General features: G+C 41.6%; 2 protein-coding genes across 2 annotated transcripts; both read right to left on the bottom strand.

The window, feature by feature from the left end:
- Positions 1-1,085: 1,085 nt before the first annotated feature.
- On the bottom strand, positions 1,086-1,985 carry LOC120634110 (cuticle collagen 13-like). Its single transcript, XM_039904502.1, has one exon. It carries the CDS (start codon positions 1,983-1,985, stop codon positions 1,086-1,088), a length of 900 nt encoding a protein of 299 aa, XP_039760436.1.
- Positions 1,986-14,764: 12,779 nt separating this feature from the next.
- Positions 14,765-15,761, bottom strand: LOC120634109 (craniofacial development protein 2-like). The gene is made up of 2 exons (XM_039904501.1): positions 15,687-15,761; positions 14,765-15,592 (listed from the first exon to the last, which is right to left on the bottom strand). Exons 1-2 carry the CDS (start codon positions 15,759-15,761, stop codon positions 14,765-14,767), a joined length of 903 nt encoding a protein of 300 aa, XP_039760435.1.
- Positions 15,762-17,665: the final 1,904 nt, after the last annotated feature.

Genomic DNA, 17,665 nt, shown 5'->3' with positions numbered 1-17,665 from the left:
CTCGCTCCTTGAGGCAGGCTACTAATTTCCTCACAGAAACTCCTCCACGATGCTCGCTTGGCTTTCCTTATCTCCTTATTGTATTCAGTTAGGGCTTTTTTATAAATGTCCCATTCTCTGGTCGCCTTCGCCCTATTGAATAATTTACGTGTTTTGTCTCGGAGTCGTTTTAGCCTCGAGTTCCACCACGGTGCCTTACGCCGTGTGGTCTTCACCCTAAGCGGGCAACTGTCTTCAAAGGCACTGATTGTACCTCTGGAGACAGCATCCACCGCAAGGTCAAGGTCAACACGGGTCTTTATACTTTTGGGGACCAGTTCCAGGTTGCTCTCTAGTTTGTTTTGGAAACTGTCCCAAGAGGTGCACCTCGGATTCCTGTAAGTAACTGTTTCCATGCTGGAGCATGACTTTATGTCAAAGTTGATGTGTCGATGGTCCGACATGGAAGGTTCATCGCTTACCATCCAGTTTTCGATATACCTGGCTAGATTGGTAGTCGCGAAAGTAATGTCTAAGACCTCCTGTCTTGCCCTTGTTATAAAAGTAGGCGTGTTTCCCCTATTTAAGAGCTGAAGGCAGTTTGCAAGAAGAAAATCGTAAAGGTACTCACCCCTTTCGTTGATGTCACTGCTGCCCCAGGCGTCGTGGTGGGCATTGGCGTCACATCCCACCAGTAGCTCCGCGTTGTGTACCCGTGCGTACTCTACCACCGGGAGTAGGGCGACAGCAGGATTGGTGACCTCACCGGGTAAATACGCTGAGCAGAGGATGACTCTTCTGCCCCCCCAGCTGTTGAGGTCAATATATGCCGCCACCAGGTCGTCAGTGCATAATTCTGGAATCGGCAGAAAGTTAATGTTTCTGTTGAAAACAATACAAGCTCTAGGCCTGCAACCGTTGGTATTTGATAGTAACTTACCCCCAGCGTTCAGGCCTAGGACGTTTGAGTGCGAAACCCAGGGTTCTTGGATGAGGGCGAGGTTGTATTTACCTTCTACAAGAACCCTCTCCACAACCGCGGCAGCGGCGGCCGCGTGGTGAAGGTTAGCTTGGAGGACCCTCGCCGGTGCCCCGGGAGTCGCCATTTATTTGGCCCTTTTAACGACGGGTGCGGGTCCACCAGAGCCTCCTCCCGTTGGAGAGGGCGCGTGCCCTCTGCCGGAATGAGCCCCCTTAGGCCCCTTGCCCGCCTTTCCTCTACGGCCAGCCGCAGAGGTGTTTTGCCCAGTATGAGAGCCCGCCAGTCCGCTCGATACAGGGTTGTAGGAGCTACCAGTTTTACGGCCGGCAGCTCCCCCCCCCCGTCCGCTCGCACCGGGTAGTGCTCTCCCCTGGTTCCCCGCGCTCCTGCCCCCCAGCCCGCTTGGGCCAGGAGCGGGTGGTGCCGGACTGGTGCTTGGCCCAGCCGACCCCACTCCCAGGCCAGTCGAGCCAGGTGCTGCAGTCGCCGGGTTAGTGTGCACCTCTGCAGCTGCCCCCGAGGCAGAACCAGTATTGGCTCCTCTCACCCTGAACACTATCTTCCGGAAGCCAATATTGACCCGAAAGTCACGTGCGCGGAGGGTCTCAACGGAGATCTCGTCGAGGGAGATGGCAGCAATGATGCCTGCTCCGTCGACCCTCTCGTTGAGGACCCTCCAGTGTTCAGGGTAAAGCCCCTCATTCTGGTATCTGATGGTGTCCAGAGCCTCAGAGACAGAGGACGCATCAGTCGCCGGAATGAGGGTGGTTGCAATCCATGGCTTTGGAAGCTCGCTATCCTCCATTATGGATAGGTTCGCCTCAGGCCATGGCTTGCAATTTGGGACTTCGCTCACAAGCCAGTCTTTGCTGCGTTGATTCTCACAGGTTACGAGAATCCATCCTGCCTTGTGAGTAAAGCCCAGAAAGGACGGTTCAGCGCCTCTGTTGTCCATGCACCTCCCTTTTGTGTTCAGGAAGGTGACCAGGGTCGCACGAACCGAACTCATTTGCGCGTCTGTCATTGGATGCCAACTCTAGTCGCGCCCGCTATGTCCCTATAGCTGAGAGTCGGGTTAGTACCCCGCCTCACAGGTGTAGTGGACAATTTTGGAGCCTTGCTCGGCTTCTCCTTGGGGGAGTTGTCCTCTGGTCTGCCCCTCTTGAGGTTAGATCGCTGACCATCCGGTTGAGTCGAGCAAGGTTTGCCTGCCTGAAGAATGGCCTCGTTGAGTTCGAGACCCCCCTTCAGGAGCCTCCACATTCTCTTTTTTCCCGCCCCACTCAAGCGTCTGAACGCTGGATTGGAGTAGATGTTGTCGGGCTGGGCAGGTTTGCTCGAGGGCTGAGCAGAGGTGGTATGACCTCCGTCCTCCATCATAGCATCCCGGTCCAGCGCCGAGGGTGCTCCAGTTGGTGCAGAGTCACTAGGCGTCCCCAGCTCCTGGAAAATACCAGTTGGTGCTGAGTCAGTCTTACTCCTCTGCTCCTGGTCTAGTCCACCAGAGGTGGATGGTAGAAAATTTGCTATGTTTGTATCCATGCAAGTCCCACGAGTAGCAAGGGAAATAAAATGTCGCAAGGCCCCAGAGCCCCGCATGAGACCCGAAGGGCAAGATACTGCCTCGATTTGCCCCGGTTTCGAGGAGACTCCGTTCAAGACTGATTAACCCATCAGCCATTCATCCATCGGCACGGGTCGTGAGACACCTTGGATTGGGTGTTTGGGAAAAAATACTAGCAGTACTTTCCCAGGGTACTACTGCCACCGTTTTTGAGGGTATTTAATGCCTCAGGGTTTGTGGTAACCGTGGTCAGGATAATTAACCGCCGCCTGTTGTTCGGCGTTGTCAGCTCGTTTTGCACCACCCAGGGGACACGTGTAGGGCGGGCCCTGTTGAAGGACAGGGTGGTAACTCCTACGGACGCGAGCGACGTCATCCCCCAAAATGATAATGACACTCGTACCTACATTAAAAATGCTATAGGACTTAAAATACACTAATATTCCAAGAGACTTTTAAGGAAAAACTCTACCAATTCCATAACCTTGCTCCTAAAGAATCCAGCTCGATCACAGAACTCACATTTGACTGTCTGTCACTTTAGTAGTAGTAAATTTTTTGTGACAGAGCTCGTCCGGGGTAGAACTACAGCCAAGCTTATTTCCGCCGCAAAACAGCATTGTTGCAATGCTGTTCCGATCTGAAGGTCGTTGCGGCTGGTGTAATTGCAGTCACATGCAGATTGATGGACACATTGCAGCACGTTGTAGGAACCAACTGGCATGCTCTGTGAAGTGTTACTCTTGAAAGTGGCTTTGAAACTAGTAATATAAGTAAGTAGTGTTTTAAGTTTTTATTCTAATTTTAATTTCCAAAAATTTATCAGCCTGGTAATAATCAAGAGGGCTGGATTAAACCAATTATTACAAAACTCTGAGTCCACGTTAAAATTTAAAAAAAAAATCTTTTTTTTAGTTTTAATTAAACACAAGTAGTTAAAGGCATAATAAAAGTGCGAGCGTCATCCATTATTAGAGTTATTAACAAAACGAACGCGCGCCGGCTAATCTGGACGGTGGGCATAATTAAATTCTGAGAACAAGCTAACTGTAAGGCGTTGTACACACCGAACTTATTAACCACAGCCGAAATTAACAAAAAGAGCCAAACTTCAATTCATTAATTTAACCTCATCTTGGTAGAGTCTGCCTTTCAAACTGGCGGTAGAGCCATTATAAGCAGCCAGATTTGATGTTTCAAAAGTCCTTATAAAGTAAGGCTACTTGAAATAAATGTTTTTTTGAATTTAATTGATTGTTATCACAAATAATATTTGTGAAAATAACCGGAACCAAGTGGGTATAGAAAACATAGTGGGGAACATGCATGTTCCCCTCTCTATACCTCGCTCAGATATGTATGTTTCTCCATATGTTGATGAGATTCCCATTTCCTTCATAATTATCTCAAAGGCGTCTGATGTCTACCGATCCACAGTTTGTGATTGATTACGATTTAAACACTTCACACGAGAGGCGGCCCGTGCCATAAAGTCAACCGGTAAAGGGTTTGTAATGGCTTAACCGTAGACGCCTTATCGTGCTCTCAGAGGTACTGGTGAAAATAGATATTATGTCTTCTCAAAGTCTCAAAAGTTACTTGACCTCGAAATGGAACGCAGAGTCTCGTGATCTGTTGTTACTAGAAAAATAGGTACTAAATATTAAAACCTTTTCTTACATTTTTCGTTACTGACAATACGTAGAGTGTGCACGCAGCTGTAAATCGAAACGGTAGCGCGACGCCATTACGAAACGGAACGTGCATAATTATTTCGTTCCCGGTTTTTTTTTCTTTATTTTCTCTTATTCCCGCGTTCGATTTTCGAAAACCCGCGCTAATGTAGTGACGCTGGCCTTTGGCACGAACTCGGAGCATTGTAAATGATTGTAAACAATGTTCTCATAAAATCTCTTTCAATTACAGACGTTTAATAAACTGATAGGTTGCGAACTGTTCATTCCTTTTTTAAGGCGTGAAAATTTGCTGAAATTTTTACTTTAGCTCATTATTTAACCAAAAAGGACCTAAAAAGTTGACCATAAACCACTATTATTTTTTTCTAAGTTTGAGAAAGTGCAATTTCCTTTCTTTTCAAAATTCATGAAGCCATTGAAATCTAATTGAGTAAGTAGCTAGCAATCCAATTATTAAATTAAATTTATTTTTAAGTTCTGGAGGAGATAGCTAAAAATGGTAAAACCGCCTTAATGCATTTTTTATCATTCCATCGATAGTTGTAACCGCTGAACCATAATATTTCTCAACAAGAGTCCTAAAAACCCTCGAAGTCCGAATTAAGGGTTTGCACTAGGCGTCACTAAAGTTGAGTGCTTACGTATAAGAATTAAGAGTACGCCGTTCTTAACTTTAATATTATCTCATAACATTATGTTTCGACCTTATATTGCGATCCTCATGTGAAACCCCGAGGAATAGATATTCTATAACAAACAAGTTGCTTTAAACTATGTCAAACCAATTTCTTTACTGACTGAGACGTTGTTTTTTCTAAACCAGACCACCAACGCATTCAAATGAGCCATATCATTATACCAAAGAGGATACAAACTATACCTTGTACAAACAATATTATGAAATGACAGCTAGTGCTTGTCAAAATCCCATATTATATGGTCGTAGGGTGACCATTCATTTAAATAATAATATTTTTCATTCAGCAAAAACAAAACTTTAAAATGTTCGATGATATTGTATTCTACACCTAAGGACAAGCATTAAAATTATATTAAATTCATAGAAATATCATATGTTTGTGTGTCCGTCTACACAATAATATTTTTATGCATATATTATATGCTAAGTCTAAATGGCGTAGAAAACTGATTATATCCATTACGCTGTTAACCCTTTTCCCTTATAGAAGAGGAAGCCTGTTTCTGGTAGCGGGGCTGTAATGAGATTGTATAATTTTTAACCTTTGCCTTTTATCTTACAAAATAAAAAATAAAACATGTTCACTGAATAAAACCCATGGCGGCTCTACATTCTCGCTATCAGTCGTCGTCATCAGCGTACCACTGTTAACATGTATTTTGACAGATGACATAAGTTTGCGTCATATCTCCTCGAGTCATCGGGCCCGATGATATACAATTTGAAAGCAATAATAAGCTCCTGTCTTACGTCTGATAAAGCGGTAAGGTAAATCAATGTAATGGGCTCGCTTGAAAAAGTGAAACGGAAACATTGGACGTTATAAAAAATAATTTACCGTGCTATTGTGTCGTATTGTATAAATAATGAGTTATTGCTTAATTAATGTTATTTTTAATTGAATAAAAGAGAAATCGATTTGAGCTTTATAGTTTTTTATAGCGTCAATGCCATTAAAAATATTTAGCACAATCGAGAGAACCAAAAATATTGTATAAATATAAATGTGATTTATTAAGTTAAACACGGCAAGATCATGGTCAATTTGAAAAAATGACATTTTAAATGAAAAAAATCCACCGAGTTCTAAGTTTAAAAATATGGCAAAGGTTTAATAAACGGTGCAGTGGTAGATTCACTACAAACGAAAAACCAAAGATATAAGTCCTTTATCTGAGCTACAGACAGATTTAATGTTTCGAAAGTGCTTCTTGGGTAAACCTATTTGAAATGTATAAATTAATTTAATTTACAGTTCTAAAAACGTCGATTACACGGTAATCAGCTTTGCTGTAGCCCAGTCGTGGTTACCGGTGTAATCATAGACTGTTGAGTCTTAACAGCTACGCCTCAGGTTGTTATACAAAGGGCTGTATGTCTATGTTTTCGTTCGCTGATATTCTTAGTGTGAGATGTTGAATTTATAGAGCGCCATTTAGTGACAAACCAGTTTGCGCTCTTTCCATTCAAAAAAAATAACACGCGATCGAATAATTAAAAGGAGGCCGAATTAACAGCAGGCACCCAGTTACTAACAATATTATTACTCATAAAAAACCGTTGAGCTTATAAACCCCTACTTTTTTAATCGGATAAAAACCATAGATACCTACTAAGGATGCTAAGCATCATGTGTCAATGCTAGTAAGAAGAATTCAAGCATATAATTAATTGTCTGTTGACCGCCTGTGGACAGATGTCGTAGTGTCATAGATTCATATTTGTCAAATGCGCATTCCTCGCATTCTTGCCCACGCAACTGGACTAAAGGTTTAGATTCAGGGTTGGCACTTACCATTTTTTGGACTAACGATTGCCATCGACTACGACGCGCAGACAAGTAATTTCTGATTAAATGTGAGATCTAAAAAAAACAAAAATAATTTTAGGAGTATTTTAATTACGTTTTAATTTTATAAACGTCAGCAAACTACCCCATTATTTTAGGTTCCCTTTTCTTATAAGAGATAGGGAGTTGGAGCATTGGACGACGCCAGTTTCCAAATTCCAGGTTGGTATTGAAAATTTCCTGCCAAAAAAAACTCTATATACTTAACAATTGTTGACCCGAGAATCGGACCCAGCACCTCGTAATCTGTAGTCAAACACTACTCAAAAGATCGACGAGGGTCCTATTAAACGTAAAATAAAAATAAATAAAAGATAATAAGTATGTTTTTTTTATCTACACTCTATATTTTTACTACAAAAATTTTCGTCCTTCCGAACCGGTGGTAGAGTCACTACAAACAGACATACTTGTCGTTTGTAAAGTGCTTATATATTAGGCATACCTGAAAAAAATTAATTAAAAAAAATAAGACATACACTTCAAAAAGTAGCATACAAAAGGCGGCCTTATCGTTATTCAGCGATCTCTACTTAGGATAAGAAAATGAAAAAGGTGATATGAAAATTATACAATAATAGTAGATAATAATTTTATTTTTTTCAAATACACAACGCAAGTAGTGTTTCAAAAGTTAGAGGTTCTCTCTCGTACTCATACTCGTACGTGCACTCGAAGTCCTAATTACTAGCCCCACTAGGCTATCACCAAAAGTTATATTAGGGGTATCAGTTAGGGGTTCAGTGACAGCCCTACCTACTAACACAATCCAAACGCTAACGTAGCTGCTCGAATCCATCATGTTTGGATGTCGTACTGGCTCGTGTCTCGTGGCCAGATAGCATCGCACCGACTCGAAACATGTAATTAGATGACTTACAGTTGTTACCTTTTATTACTCGTAAAACCATACTGTTACGTTACGTTACGCTTATCTGATTTAGTTTTGGAATACACTTCTTTAGAATCTTTGTGATTTGAAACTCGTTGAAACAAAAGTTCGTCACGATAATGACAGAGACATAATTGTGCGGAAAAGAATGAATCCTATTTTATTTACCAAGGAAACTGAATAATATGTAAAATAATATTTTACTTTAAAATTAAAAATGTTTTTATGCTTGGTTAAATAATATATATTATACTAGCTATTATACTAGCTACTAATAATATATATATACTAGCTGTTTCCCGCGACTTCGTCTGCGTTTGATTTTGTTTTTTTCTCTCTATGGTCGTTCCTTCATCACTGAAGATCGTGGTCCTGGTGAGATCTCAACTTCGCGTTGGTAAACTGTCTCCATCGACTTCTGTTGGAGGCCATTTTTGCGATTTGATAGAACCGGTCTGAATTTGATTTTTTCAGCTGGTCTGCCCATCTGGTTGGGGACCGGCCTCTAGGTCTTTTGCCTTCGGTGTTGCCCGTAACTATAATTTTTTCCAGGCTATCATTCCCCCGCCGCATTATGTGCCCGAAATAGGAAAGCAAACGTTGGTAACATATAGACGAAAGTCGAACACGAACTCCTAGCTGCGCCAGGATAGACACATTTGTGCGCTTGGCTGTCCAGGGTATTCTCAACATGCGCCTCCAACACCACATCTCGAACGCGTCTATCCTTTGCCTTTCTCTTGCTTTGATGGTCCACGTTTCAACTCCGTACATGAATATAGGGAAAATCAAGGCACGGACCAAGCGGCTCTTAGTGTTGAATGTTATGCCTCGACTTTTCCATATACTGCCAAGCCGTATCATAGCACTTTTCGCCATTGCTATGCGTCTCTTTATCTCCGGCACACAACTACCATCGTTGCATATTTGGGAGCCTAGATAGATGTAATCCTCCACGATGTCTACGGATGGTATATTGGCGGTGTCGAGTAGATTTCCGGAGCGGTCAACTATCATTAACTTGGTCTTGCTCTTATTGATGCACAGACCAAGCTCCAAACTCTCCACTTCAAGTCTTTGCAAGAGCTCTTTCATATCCTTCATTGAGGTGGTAACGAGAACTGTATCATCAGCGTACCTAAGGTTACATATTCGCTTCCCACCCAGTGGGAAACCCCCTTTCCACGTTTCCAGTGCTTTACGGATGATATATTCACCGTACACATTAAATAGCATTGGAGAAAGAATGCAGCCCTGTCGTACGCCTTTTTTTGTAGAGAATACATCCGAACATTCAGTATCAATTCTCACAAAAGAACGGTTGTTGCAGTAGAGATTTCGAATAAGAATGATAAGGTGTTTTGGTACTCCCATCTTTTCCAGCACTGACCACAATTTACTCCATATGACGCAATCAAAAGCCTTCGCATAATCTATGAAACAGAATACAACGGGGTTATTAAACTCCCGACTTTTTTCTATGATCTGACGTATATTAAGGATTTGTTCTCTAGTGTCTTTCCCTTTTACAAATCCTGCCTGTTCCTCCGGAATCTGTCGATCTAAAAAGGTTTTGAGGCGCTTGTTGATCACATGTAGAAGGATCTTGCTTGCATGTGAAATTAAAGCTATCGTCCTATAGTTACTACACTCAGTAGTTGAACCTTTCTTGTGCAGCGGCACAAACACGGACTCGGTCCAATCCCGAGGCCAATGACCTGTCCTCCAAACTGAGTTACAGATGGCAGTGATGATATTAATGCCTGCTGAACCTATGCTTTTAATAAGCTCCGCTGGAATGGCGTCGTTTCCTGGGGATTTGCCTATCTTCAGCGATGACATTGCCAGTTCTACCTCCGATCGTAATATGTCCGGTTCCAGATCTTCCGAATTCCAGTCTTGTGTTCGTTCATCTGCGAAGTCATGTTCATACAAAGCTGAACAGTATTGCTTCCAACGCTCCAAAACTTGTTTGGTCTCCGTTACCAAAAAACCCCCCTCATCCCTAACCGCGGATATTTTGACCGTGCGAGTTCTTGTTAGGTCTTTCACTTTCTGAAAAAGGTCTTTGGTTTCGTTCTTCACAGAATGTCGTTCCAACTCTGCACATATTTTTTTTTTTGGTGGGTAGGCACAAAAGAAACAAGTCATAAGTTTTCTGCTCTCATATTTTTTATTGATTTTAATTAATAAAAGTGCTTAATTTTGTACAAAGGATGTACCTGTGAGGAGCCTAATCCTGCCAGCCTGCACACAAATATTTGCACAAGAAATATTTCTCAGTTTTCACCGTGTGGTAACATAACCTTACTTTTACACTGAAACACTGAATTATCACTATGGAGTCACTGAAGCGTAGCTTGTATGAAATTAATGATCACTTCAATGTTAGAATGGCGGAGTTCCAGAGGGAATTGAAAGGTGCCATCCCTGCCACAAGCCCTACTTCAAACATTAATTCTCAGTTTGGGGCTTTTCGCTCATTTGTTCTTACTGCGTTAGAAAATCTCCAGTTGCAAGTGGAGCTCCTGGCAAGGCAGCAGGATGAGTTAGAAATGCGCTCTAGGAAAAAGATTCTTCTTGTCCATGGTGTTGCGGAGGCTGACAAGGAAGATTCCGGCACCTCTGTGTGTAGTCTTTTATCTAGACACCTTAATTTATCACAACTGTCTACCCAGTCTTTGAGCCGTTGTCATCGTTTGGGCCGTGCTGGTGGTGACAAGCCTCGGGCTGTGCTTCTGAAGTTCAGAGATTGGTCTCTCAGAGATGCAGTTTGGTCTGCTAAGACAAACTTAAAAGGCACTGGAGTAACTATTTCGGAGTTTCTCATTAAAAGTCGCCACAAGATTTTCCTGGCGGCGCGGCAGCGCTTTGGTGTGACAAAGTGTTGGACAAGGGATGGCAGTATCATGGTGCTTGACCCCGAAGGTAAGCGGCACCGCATCGCAACCATGTCTGAGCTGAACGCCATTCCCACTTCTGTTCGGGGTGAATCTGCGCCTGCCACTGCTGTCGCTGCTACTCCGGCTGCACCTGTTGCTGCATCTGAAGCACCGAAGGACCCCAAAGTGGCTAATCCAAGAATTAAGAGAGTGGTCAGGAAATAAGCTGCCGTGAACAATTGTTTTACTTTTCTTGTCAGTGTGCTGTTTGTTGTAAGTTGTATTCTGTATTTGTTTTATGATCTTAATTGAATGTATTGTTATTTTCTGATATGCTTCGATTTTAATCTGGCGTCTAATGACAATTGACACTGACAGAAGTTTTTCTCAATGTTCTGTTAGTCTGACATTTGACAGCTCGTTCGGAAATTTACTTATCATGTTAAGCCTGCAGCACACTGGTCGTTTTTTGTTTTTTAATTCGTTACTGTTTTTTTTTTTATTTCATGTGTTTTATTTGTTTATGTGTAAATATTCTATACTCTGTTTTTATTCTTTCCTGAGCAGCTGGCGGATTGGGCAACACTAGTATATTTATACAAAACTTTTGTTTTTTTTATTTTTTTTTTTTTTAAGTATATTTAGTTTATTTATATTATTTATATTTTATTACTTATGTCGTCAAACAGTATAGATAGTGATCTTTTTCTGTCTGTGTCATCTAGTTTTGATAGTTTCCACAGTACATCTCTCCTTCCACTTAACCTTACTATTGATTCTTATTTCTCAGATTGCCTGAAAACCTTTAATGTCATACATATTAATGCACAAAGCATCCCGGCTCATTTTCCTGATATGCTTGCGTCTTTTGATTCTCGTAATTTACATGCCATCTTAGTTTCTGAAACTTGGCTTAAAACTTGTTTACCTTCAACTTCCTATTCTCTACCAGGTTTTCGGTTAATCCGCAATGATCGTGTTGGTAGGGGAGGTGGTGGAGTAGCGATCTATTTGCGATCTTATATTCCTTTTTCTGTTGTTAGTTCGTCTGCTCAACCACCTCCTCCCGATACGGCTGAGCACTTACTGGTCGAAGTTCTCCTATCCCAAACGAAAATCCTTCTCGGGGTATTCTACTGCCCGCCCACTATTTCTAATTACTTTCATTCTCTTGAAACCTTGTTAGAGAAAGAAGTCCCCTCGTATAGCCACTCTATAATTATGGGAGATTTTAATACGTGCTTACTCAAAGACGACTATCGTAGCAAGAAATTACTGACTTCGGTGGAATCTTGTAGTCTTTCTGTCCTGCCCCTTGCTGCAACGCATTACTCTCCCGGCTGTACACCCTCTCTTCTTGACTTAATTATAGTTTCTTCTCCTGAATTCGTCCTCAAGCATGGTCAATGCCCTGCTGATGCGTTCTCATATCACGATTTGATTTACGTTTCCTATAAAATACGTCCTCCTAAAGCAAAATCGAGAATATTTCTGCAGCGTAACTTTGGAGGAATTGACAAGGATCGTCTTTGTGATGATGCCAGACATTTGGATTGGGCTGCTATAGCGGATGTTAACTCTATTGATCGCAAGGTTGATATATTTAACACACTGCTCACCAAACTCTATGATACACATGCTCCGGTAAGGCCTGTTAAAATGAAGCACTTACCAGCCCCGTGGTTGTCAGAAGAGATTAAAATTTCTATGCTTAAAAAGAACTCTGCAAAATTCAAATATAAAGTATTAAATTCCGAAACAAACCGTTCAAAATACCATAAAGCACGGAATCGCTGTAATACATTGTGTAGAGATGCTCAACGACGCCACATCCATAAGTCAGTTGAAAATGGTGATACAGCCAAAACGTGGAAATTTCTTGAGTCACTTGGAGTTGGTAAATCATCCCATAAGACTTCCGTCAACATTGATATCGAGCTCCTCAATAAACATTTCTCTACTTCCGATACAATGGATAGCATCGATAAAGATCGTACCCTTAGTATTCTCTCTTCGTACGCAACTCCAGACTTTTTGCCCTTTACCTTCAAGACTTTCACTGAATGTGATGTTAAGAAGAGCATACTGTCCATCACCTCGAATGCTGTTGGTACTGACTGCATTAGCCGTAATATGATCATTCCTATTCTTGATGTTGTTTCCCCTGTCTTAACTCATATTCTAAATCATTCTATCATGACTAGCAAATTTCCCGAAGCCTGGAAAAAGGCTCAAATTATCCCTCTTCCTAAAAAGGCCAACCCTGCATCTTTCTCCGATTTTCGTCCGATTTCAATTTTGCCGTTTATTTCAAAAGTCCTTGAGAAACTAGTATACCAGCAACTTAGTCTTTTCCTTAATAAAAACTGTATTCTTAGTCCTCTGCAGTCTGGCTTTCGCCCTGGTCATAGTACGGTTACAGCACTAGTAAAAGTTACCGATGATATTCGAAGGGCGATGGATAACAAGGAACTCACAGTACTGACTTTACTTGACTTTAGTAATGCTTTTAATACAGTAGATTATGACATCCTGTTGAGTCTCCTGCGCTCGATTAACATATCTCCATCGGTGTTAGAATGGTTTCGGAGTTACCTCAATGGTCGTCAACAGCGCATTCGGATTGAAGAGTCCTCATCGTCCTGGTGTGATGTTGCGGCTGGGGTACCTCAGGGTGGCGTGTTGTCTCCTCTACTCTTTGCTATTTTCATTAACTCAATTACTCATCGTATTTCTTCTCTCTATCACATGTATGCAGATGATATTCAAATATATCGTCACTCTACCCTTGGAAATCTTGGTCCTACTGTTTCTGCAGTTAATAGTGATTTATCTAACATTTCTGAGTGGAGCAGGCAGTATGGACTTAAGGTTAACCCTGTAAAATCTCAGGCTATCATTATTGGCAGCCCGGGATTGGGTGTTAGAGTTGATTGGCAGAATCTCCCTCCTGTTGTATACAACGGTGTCACTATTCCCTACTGTGATACTGTTAAAGATCTAGGCTTACATCTTGATAAACAACTATCATGGTCTGTGCATGTCAACGTATTGAGTAGGAGGATGTTTGCGACTATTAGGTCATTGCGTCGCCTGCGTTCTGTTCTTCCAATTCCGACCAAAGTTATGTTGGCACATTCTCTTATTCTCTCTATTCTTGATTATGCGGACACAAGCTATCTTAACCTGACCGAGGACCAACTGAACAAACTTGAGCGTCTTCAAAATCTCGCTATTCGGTTCATATTTGGCTTACGCAAATATGATCATGTATCTGAATTTAGACTAAAGCTTAAGTGGCTCCCTATTCGTCGTCGCCGGGATCTGCATGTTCTGTCGCTTCTGTACTGTGTGTTATTTAACCCTAAAACTCCCTCTTACCTAAAGGAGAAATTTAATTTTCTTGGAGTGCAGTCAGATATACGTTCTTGTCGTACGCTGACTTTGAGCATGCCGTTTCATAAAACTAAGTTTTATAAGCATTCATTCATTGTTCAAGCTACTGAACTGTGGAATGCACTCCCAATAAGCATACGACAGTCAAGGTCACTAGACATATTCAAAAATGCTGTTAAAGCCCATTATCTTGAACAATAAAGACGACAGTGATTAACTCTTACTCATATTTAAGTATGTTTTAGTATATATTAGTTTATTATTTTTTTATATTTATTATTATTAATATTTTATGTGTGTAATCTTGATAAGTATTAGTGTGTAATTGTTCGTAAGTATGTATATAATAATAATACACCCCACCAATCGGTTTCCCTTGGTTTTCCTAATCCTAAGGTTGCCTGGAAGAGATCGCTACTAAGCGATAAGGCCGCCCTTTGTATCCTACTTTTTAAGTTTATTTTTGTTGTGTGCATTGTTTTTTTTTTTTACTATTTGTAGTTTACAAATAAAGTGTATAAATAAATAAATAAATAAATAAAATAAATATTTTATTGATTTGGTTAGTCTTATCCCTTCGACAAAAACGCTGCACATTCGCACTGAGTTCAGAATACCGGCGATGATCTCCCTGTGAAATGAGCCCCTTCTCTTTTAATTTCCGTCTCTCCAGAATAATATCTGCCGTCTCTGGTGTTATGAAGTCTTTCATGGTTCCTCTGGGTAACATATTTTCTTTAGCAGTTTCTACTATCACTTTTTTAGACGATTCCATGAGAGATTTGGGTTGAGCATATCATCTTGTGGAAGGTTCATGATTTTATTAGTTACGGCTTGTTTGAACCCAATCGTATTCACTCTTCGAAGATCCGATACTCGAGTTGGTTTTGTTGACAAAAGTGGTTGTGTTGACTATTGACGACCGCCATCGTTTTTGTATCAAGATGTAGTCTATTTGATTTCTATATCTGTTACCCGGAGAAATCCACGTGTACAGTCGGCGAATGTGGTGCTCGAAACATGTGTTTGTGATAACAAGGTTCTGTTCATTGCAAAATTGTAACAAACGCTCTCCTCTTTCGTTTCTTTCGCCTATTCCAAACCTTCCAACAAGATGTCTGAGATGGGCATCATCACTCGTTCTACCGACCTTGGCATTTAAATCTCCTATAACCAGTGTCACCTCTCTCTGGGGAATATTCTCCAAAGTCTGAACCAGTGAGATGTAAAATTGTTCGATGTCTTCTTCAGAAGACTGTGCAGTTGGAGCGTATATCTGTACAATGTTAATATGGCATGGGGATGCCTTTAGCTTGAGAGTGATTACCCGGTCGTTAACTGCTTTATATCCCATTACACACCTGTCTAATTTCTGAGGTACAATAAAAGCAACCCCTCTAGAACTTTCCTCTTCAGGCCCCGAGAAGTATATTTTGTTTCCCAGATCGGATACGAAATGGCCAGATTTTTTCCATTTAGTCTCGCTTAAGCCAAGCAGATGTATTCCCTTCCTCTTCATTTCTCTTTCTATGATTTGTAGCTTTCCATCTTGATTAAGACCCCGGACATTCCATATTCCAATGCGTTGTGGGTGTCTGGCTCGGATCTTATCAGAGCTATCTGCACCAGGTGCATTATTTCCATGTGGTGCCTGGTGAGTCACCTACGTGGCCGGTAGCATATTTCACACCACCTATCCCGGGTAGGTGGCGCCGGGCGTTAGCCGGATCGTCCGACAAAATCACCATTGAGTCTCGATCTACCATTTCTCTCTTGGGAACATAGTACAGTGGTTTCCCGTTGCCTTCTGCACCAGACATTTTAGGAGTTATTTATAGCTCCAAGGCCACTGCAGCCTCTTCCATCCAGTTTCCCGGACGGGAGTATGGATATCCCGCCACTGATCGGTCGCCAGAGCCTCGTCTGTTGTCTAGCAGGGAGCACCACGAGCAGGTGAGGTTGACATTTGGGGTTGACTAGGTGTTATCGTCACTCTTCCCCTTACTTACTTTGTTTTTTTAATGTGGCATTAAATTTAGTTGTAGATCTAAAGAAATTTAAAGTATTCTGTATCGCTAAGCCTTAAATGAGGGGTTTGGGTCTGAGGAGTTCTGTCCTCTATCTCCAACCACAGTTTGGGCAAAATTAAACATATATTATAACCTCTATAGTACAAAAATAATTATTTAAATCGGTTATAATTTGTCGGAGTTATGGTGTAAAATCGTCAAACACTCATCCCCATCTCCCAAAGGAACCGAGCTTAATGTCGGGATAAAAAGTATCCTATATTACTTCTAACACTTCCATGAATATGTGTACAAAGTTTCATGAGGATTGGTTAAGTAGTTTTTGCGTGAAAGCGTAACAAACAAACTTACATTCACATTTATAATATTAGTAGGGATAAATATACTTTTTTTAAATATATTACAATACACACATCGCCATCTAGCCCATCTAGAGGTACGGGTAGGTAGGTCGTACTAAGCTAGCTCGGTACTAAGATGACTGATGAATATTTTTATGAACAACATGCTATAAGTTTTTGTAATATACAGATAAACACCCGGGCACTTAAAACATTTATATTAACCACACAATAATTGTCCAGAAGTGGGAATCGAACCCAAAGCCTTGGACTCTGGAAAGCGGGATCGCTGCCAACTGCGCAAATCGGCTGTCATAAAAAAAATAAAGATCATTTTATCGTAATCTCCTGATAATCTTCATCCAGTAGTAGCAGAGCTTTTTGTGACAGTGCTCGTCCGGAGAAGTACTGTGGCCATGCTTATTTCTGCCGCTAATCAGCATTGTTGCAATGCTGTGTTTCAGTCTGAAGGGCGTGGTTGCCGGTGTTAATACAGGTACGTGAGGCTTAACTCCTGTGCCTCAAATTGATAGACGCAGGGTGGCATGCAAAATGCTCCTAGCATGCCCTGTGAAGTGTTGCTGTGTTAGTAGGCAATGGTTTGCACAGACAATCAAGTACTCAGATGACTGAAGCTTTAGATTCGGTGGATCGTCGCGCCAGGAGAATTATAGGCGACAATTCGTTAACACAGTCGAAACTACATAGTCTCCAGCACCGACGCAATGTTGCCTGTTTATCGGTTTTTTACCGGATATACTTCGGTGAGTGTGCTGCCACACACCACCACAGAACAGCGAGACACCATGAGCGGTGGCATCCTTACGTGGTTGATATTCCATCAACACGCACGAAACGTTTTTTATCCACGTTTCTGATACGTGCCGCTAAGATGTGTAACGCCCTCCCGGCAACTGCTTTCTAACGGGCATGATTGTCGTCAAACGCTGGCCTATCGTTAGTAAAAAAAAAAAGATGCGAGCGGTTTTAATGCATACGCCGATCAGCGTGATCCGCATCTCGATATGATAAAATCAGACGCCGATCGAAGCTACAGTAAGTAAACCTATTTCTTTAAACTTCTCACGGAGGGATTCGCGTGATTCAAGTTTATATACTAACTCACTGCTATGTACACATTTTGTATATAATCAACGCATCAAAAGTGCCATCTATGTGCCTATTTGAATAAAGAAATATTTGACTTTGACTTGACTTGACTATATTGATCGTACCGCTCTTTTCTGAAAAGACAACAAAGAAACATGCATCAGTGGTTTTTTGGTACCTGAAATAGCGTCCCCTTACATCTGTCCTTCCATCGCACCCATGACGTTACTTCCGAATTTGAGA

Source organism: Pararge aegeria, chromosome 23 (genome assembly GCF_905163445.1).
Source record: "Pararge aegeria chromosome 23, ilParAegt1.1, whole genome shotgun sequence".
Taxonomy (NCBI): Eukaryota; Metazoa; Arthropoda; class Insecta; order Lepidoptera; family Nymphalidae; genus Pararge; species Pararge aegeria.
This window is presented reverse-complemented; position numbering and strand designations above follow the sequence as displayed.

Excerpts from the sequence above, each read along its gene's own strand:
- LOC120634110 (XM_039904502.1), bottom strand. The coding sequence starts at position 1,985 with ATGACAGACGCGCAAATGAGTTCGGTTCGTGCGACCCTGGTCACCTTC.
- LOC120634109 (XM_039904501.1), bottom strand. The coding sequence starts at position 15,761 with ATGTCTGGTGCAGAAGGCAACGGGAAACCACTGTACTATGTTCCCAAG. Across the intron at positions 15,593-15,686 it reads TGGTAGATCGAGACTCAATG|GCACCACATGGAAATAATGC; the intron begins GTGATTTTGTCG and ends GTGACTCACCAG.